The sequence below is a fragment of the Lathyrus oleraceus genome, chromosome 7 (genome assembly GCF_024323335.1).
Source record: "Lathyrus oleraceus cultivar Zhongwan6 chromosome 7, CAAS_Psat_ZW6_1.0, whole genome shotgun sequence".
NCBI lineage: Eukaryota > Viridiplantae > Streptophyta > Magnoliopsida > Fabales > Fabaceae > Lathyrus > Lathyrus oleraceus.
This window is the reverse complement of record NC_066585.1, coordinates 138,280,838-138,286,946: the sequence shown is the minus strand read 5'-3', so window position 1 is coordinate 138,286,946 and position 6,109 is coordinate 138,280,838. Positions and strand designations below refer to the sequence as shown.

At 43.0% G+C, this 6,109-nt stretch overlaps 1 protein-coding gene across 1 annotated transcript; it reads left to right on the top strand.

The window, feature by feature from the left end:
• Positions 1-4,339: 4,339 nt before the first annotated feature.
• LOC127102457 (uncharacterized) lies at positions 4,340-5,819 on the top strand. The gene is made up of 2 exons (XM_051039826.1): positions 4,340-5,134; positions 5,805-5,819. The coding sequence occupies exons 1-2, from the start codon at positions 4,340-4,342 to the stop codon at positions 5,817-5,819; spliced, it is 810 nt and encodes a 269-aa protein (XP_050895783.1).
• The last annotated feature ends 290 nt before the right edge of the window (positions 5,820-6,109 follow it).

Sequence of the window (6,109 nt, the reverse complement as noted above, 5' to 3'; positions counted from 1 at the left end):
ATTTTGACCCTAAGATCCCTCATGCAATTTTATCATAAGCATAAGCATTGGGATCATACCTTGGCATCCTCCTTACCCATTTTCATTGGGTTTTGTAGGTGTTTAATTGGCTGCATTATATGGTAAAACACTAGCTGGATTCTAATATCTTGACTGATGTCATGACATGGTGTGTATGTGTGACTGCAATTGTAGGTTAGAATATCTAACTGTACTCTGATGTCTTGACTGATGTCATGACACACTTGAGTAGTTACTGCAGGATTAGCTAATACAGGATTTATTGAATGTCAAACTGGATACTGTGACATTCATCCCTGTCAGCAGATACTGAGGAATAAAACAGTTGGTGTTCTGTTAGAGCTCAGTATTCATTTGCAGTCTGGTTATCAAGGAAGAACCAGACCTGGCATAAGGCCTACTGTATGAATGTCAAACTGGATGTTATGACATTCATCATGGACAGTATATACTGAATAATAGACAGAGTGGTGTTCTGCTACACTTCAGTATGTTTCTTAGTTTGTTCTTCAAGAGGATAACAGAACTAACTTAAGGCCAAATGTGTAAATGTCAAATTGGATACTTTGACATTTATTAATGTAAGCTGTTACTGTATCATGGTCTTTTTGATCATGTACAGGTCAGCAAAATTGTACAGTCTGTTTTCTGGAAAAACAGACTCAGCATATGATCCTTGATGTCTAGCTGAATGTCGTGACATTCATTCCTGATAGCATATGCTATATTGTAGGTTGTTCAGTTTTCTGTTTCAGCTTTTTCTCAGGCTATTCTTCAGGGATTCAACAGCTGAGAGAACATCCAGGAAATCAACAACCAAGTTACATTTAATGAACCTAACAAATAGCCTATTTGTTAGTAACCTAGATATTGAATTTATGGGAACTCGTGTGACCTTAAATTCAGGAGAATACAAGTGCAAAGCCCAGGTACTGCAATATAAAAGGAAGTCGTTCCTTCATTCAGTTTCGGGGATTTTGAGGCGTGAAGATTAAGTGTGTCCATCATACTTCACTGCTGTATTTTTGTGAGTCTTGTATTAGACATATCTTGTAAGCCAATCCTTTATCACGTTGATGATTGTTTTGGCATAGGGTGTTCATTGAGTTGTAAGTGTTGTGTCGCTCAAAGCTTTTAAGCGTGAGTGCTGTGTATCTTGATTAAAGCTGTTAAGCACAATCGAGAGTTGTTTGAAGTGTGACTTCAAAAGTGTCTTTAATATTGATTAAAGGTAGTAATCACTGAGGTGATTGAGGGGGAGTGAGTAGGAACTCTGATCTTAGAGTAAGATTGAAATTTCATTGGGTAGGGATTAAGTGACGAGTTGTAAACGGGTGAGTTTAGCTTTGAATTAATACTACTGATAGTGGATTTCCTCCCTGGCTTGGTAGCCCCCAGATGTAGGTCATGTTGGACTGAACTGGGTAAACAATTACTTGTGTTATTTACTGCACTTACTGTTAAGTTCTGCATAATTCGTGTCTGTGCAGAATTGGATGTCATAACAACCCGTGTGACATCTAAAGTCTGATAACTAGAATTTCAATTGGCATCAGAGCAGGCACCCTGCCTGTGATTTTCTGGGTGAGATCTAGGGAAGTTACTTTCTAGTACCATGGAGAAGGATATAGGACACTCAAATAGACCACCCATGTTGGATGGCTCTAATTATGATGACTGGAAGCCTCGTATGATAGCCTTCTTAAGGTCTCTAGATAGCAAAGTCTGGAGAGCTGTCAACAAAGGATGGGAATATCCAATGAGGACAGGTGAAGATGGAGTCAGTGTGCAGATTCCTGAAGAAGAGTGGGACAAGGAGCAAGAGGCATTAGCTCTTGGAAATTCCAAGGCCCTGAATGCATTGTTCAATGGAATCAGTAAGAACATCTTCAGGCTGGTGCACCACTGTGAACTAGCTAAGGAAGTTTGGGATACTCTCAAGGTAACTCATGAAGGTACTTCCAAAGTGAAGATGTCCAAACTGCAGATGCTGACCACCAAGTTTGAAAATCTGAGGATGAAAGAGGATGAGACTATTCATGACTTTCATATGAATATTCTTGAAATTGCAAACACCTCTGGTGGACTAGGTGAGAAAATGGCTGAAGAGAAACTTGTAAGAAAGATTCTCAGGTCCTTGCCTAAGAGATTTGCTATGAAGGTCACAGCCATAGAGGAGGCACAGGACATCTTCAACATGAAGGTGGATGAGCTCATTGGTTCTCTCCAAACCTTTGAAATGGGCCTGTGGGAGAATACTGAAAAGAAGAACAAAACCGTAGCTTTTGTATCTAATGCTGAAGAAGAGTCAGAAGCAGGCTATACTGAAGGTGATGAAAGTATATCAGAAGCCTTAGCCATGCTTGGGAGACAGTTCAACAAGCTCATAAAGAAAGTTGATCAACAGGGTAGACCTAATGTCAAGAACATCCCGTCTGACATAAGGAAAAGATCAACTTCTGAAGAAAAGTTCAACCAAGGCAAGGGAATCCAGTGCCATGGGTGTGAAGGATATGGTCATATTAAGGCTGACTGCCCTACCTTCCTCATGAGGCAAAGGAAAGGGCTATCTGTCAACTGGTCAGAAGAAGACACTAAGAGTGAATCTGAAGGAGAATCTGCCAAACATGTCACTGCTCTGACCAGTGTCTGTACCTCAAAAGATAACTCAAGTGGAGATGAGCTCACCTTGGATGAATTTGCTGCCTCATATAAAGAACTATGTGTTAAAAGTGCAGAAGTGTGTATCCAAGGAGAAAAACATAAGAAACTCATCAAAGAGCTAGAAGCTGAGAAACTAGAGCAGCTGAAAGTCATAGAGGGTCTGAAGGGTGAGATTTCTTTGTTGACCTCTAAGCTAGACCAAATGACCAAATCCATCAAAATGTTGAATAAGGGATCTGACACCTTGGAAGAGATCCTGAAGATAGGACAGAAGTCTGGAACCACTTCTGGTTTAGGCCTTGGGAAAAGATCATCAGCTGAACGCAAACGCCCAAAGGCTAAAGTTCAGAAATCCAAAGGGAAGTCACATCCAATGTCTCAACATCGAGGAACCAGAATGAGCAATCATCAGAAGAAGAAATTCAAGAGATGGAGATGTCATTACTGTGGTAGATTCGGTCACATAAAACCCTTCTGCTATAGGCTGCATGGTTACCCAAACCAGACCCCACAAGGTAGGCCTAAGAAGAAGGTGTCTACGCATAATGTCCCCATTAAGCAACAAACATGGGCGGCTAAGCAGACACGTCAGGTCAATCCTAAGCAGCAGGCACCTAAGCTTCACTTCTCTCCTGAGAATCAACAGTGTGTTGCTAACCTTGCTCACACATCTTCAAGGGCACATATCAGACAAGACTGGTACCTTGATAGTGGCTGCTCAAGGCATATGACTGGGATGAGCAACCTAGTGGTGAATCTACATCCTCCTACCACCAAGTTAGTAACATTTGGTGATGGAACTAAAAGAGAAGTCAAGGGTGTTGGTAAGCTGGACTGTCCTGGAGCTCCAAAATTGAGTGGTGTATTGTTAGTAAAAGGACTAACTGTGAACCTCATAAGCATAAGCCAGCTATGTGACCAAGGATGCAAGGTGGAATTTACCAAGGGAGGATGTGTGGTGCTGAATGGGTGCAATCAAGAAGTGATGAGAGGAGACAGATCCAAAGATAATTGCTATCTATGGAAATCTAAAGACTCTCCCAACTTTCCCAAGTGTCTTTTAGCCAAGGAAGATCAGGAAGGGAAGCTGGGACATGGAAGACTTGATCTCCTTCAGGTAAAAGGAATGAAGAAGAGCATTTCAAAGGGAGCTATGAGAAGAGTCTCATATCTGTCTTTAGATAAAAGGACAGACTGTGGAAAATGTCTGATTGAAAGTAATGAGCCATTGGCACCTATTGGTCATCATAAAAATGATAGGACAGCAAGGGATAGACAGAAGTGTGTATTATTGTCGTCTGCAGAAACTCAATACCTAGCTTGTGGTAGCAGGTGGTCATCCCTAGTATGGAGGAACCTGATGCAGACAGAGTACAATGTCACCCGGAATGTCATGACATTATACGCTACTAAGTGTGACAATAGTAAGGGCAAAGAGGGAATGCGTGCGTCTGAATATTTATAGCAACTAATGAAGTTAGTTATCTACTGTTTAGTAAGTCAAATTATTAAACAACAAATAGTGAGCTCTGAGTGGTTAAAATCTAATAGACCTTACTCTTGCATAAAGCGTTTCACATTCCGTCGCTTCAAACCCCATTCGTGCAAACCCTCTTCCAAAGAAACGGTTCATCTTCCCTCTGAGATATTCAGCATGGCTCACCAATCCGATACCACCTCCTATACTACCGTGTCCGATTCTCACAACACGGAGTTCAGCAACCCCAACCGGGAGGAAGTTAGTGTCAACGCTGCAACGTCGTCCCATGCAAGAAGACCAAAAGAAACGGTCTCTAGAATCTCCTCAGCTATCGCTCTGGACAACCCTTCCAAGGAAGGATCGAGGTATGTGCACAATGCCATTGCCTCTATGGTCACTAAGATTCTGTCCGGGGATCAGAATGTTCCTGGGGTTTCTGTTCCCTTGAACACTATGGTACCCGATGATGGTGCATGTCGTGAAACCACAGTTGTGTTAAGGGAAAATGTGTCTAGATTACCTGAAGAGGGTCCTAAGAATGATAAACATGTAAGAAAGGTGAGAGGTGAGAAGGTAAGTGTCCCTCAAGATGTTGAGGCCAACCCTAGAGCTGACACAATCAACCTGGAAGAGTTCTCTGATAACGAACTGTTGGCCTCAGTTATCCCTAGCATAGCCAAGAGGGTCAGGACTAGGAGAGGGAAAAAGACAGTGCTGCAAAGGTCTCCATCCAAGGAAGTTGATGAGACAACTTCTCCCAAGCAAACAGTGATAGAAAGTGCACGCAAAAGGAAAGGTCATGGCCCTGCAAAATCTTGGAGCAAAGAGGTGCCCAAGAAACTGAAGACCAAGGCTGTTGTGGTGAAGTCTGACTCGGATGCTCCCTGTGATGTCACAACATCCCTGTCCAGGAAGAAGCCAACCTCTAGCAAGTTGGCTGCTAGCGTTCCAGAGGTGCCTATAGACAATGTATCCTTCCACTTTGCCTCTAGTGTGAACAGATGGAAGTATGTCTACCACAAGAGGCTGGCCTTGGAGAGGGAACTGGCTCAGAACGCCTTGGAGTGTAAGGAGATTGTGGATCTTATCAGAGAGGCAGGACTGATGAGAACTGTGACTCAACTATCCAAGTGCTATGAGACTCTGGTGAAGGAATTCATTGTCAATCTGTCTGAGGAGTGTGCTGATGGGAAGTCCAAAGAGTTTAGAAAGGTCTATCTGCGTGGCAAGTGTGTGACCTTTTCCCCCTCAGTAATCAATTTGTACTTGGTAAGAACAAATGAAGTGCAACCAGAGCTTGAAGTGACTGACAACAGAATCTGTGAAGTCATCACAGCAAAGCAAGTCCGGAAATGGCCTCTCAAAGGGAAGCTGGTGGCCAGCCAACTCAGTGTGAAGTATGCCATGCTACACAAAGTTGGAGCAGCCAACTGGGTACCCAAAAATCACAAGTCAAGTGTGTCGGTGATGTTAGGAAAGTTCATCTATGCTGTTGGAACCAAGGCAAAGGTGGACTATGGCACCTACATCTTTGATCAGACCATGAAACATGCTGGAAGTTTCAGTGTGAAGGGACCTATAGCCTTTCCGTCTCTCATATGTGGTATTGTGCTGAGTCAATTCCCACATATCCTAACAGACAATGACTTTGTGAAAAGAAGAGAAAGTCCATTGGCCTTCAGCTACAAACTGTTTCAGGGCAAGCATGTCCCTGACATTGTCATGACATCGGAAGAAGCATCCAAAACTGGCAACCAACCAGATAAAGCTGCTGTCATTGCTGTGCTCAGAGAGACTTGCAAAGAGCTGGAGGCTAGGAAGCTTGCTTTGGAAAAGCTGATCTTTCAATTGGAGATGTCTGCAGAGGATACAAATGGAGCTGCAAGGCAAAGCTCAGAGGGTGAAGAGGAGGCTAGTTCTGAGGAGGAGGCTGATGATGAGGTT

Bases quoted from the DNA above. Each gene is read 5' to 3' on its own strand.
- LOC127102457 (XM_051039826.1), top strand. From the start codon at position 4,340: ATGGCTCACCAATCCGATACCACCTCCTATACTACCGTGTCCGATTCT.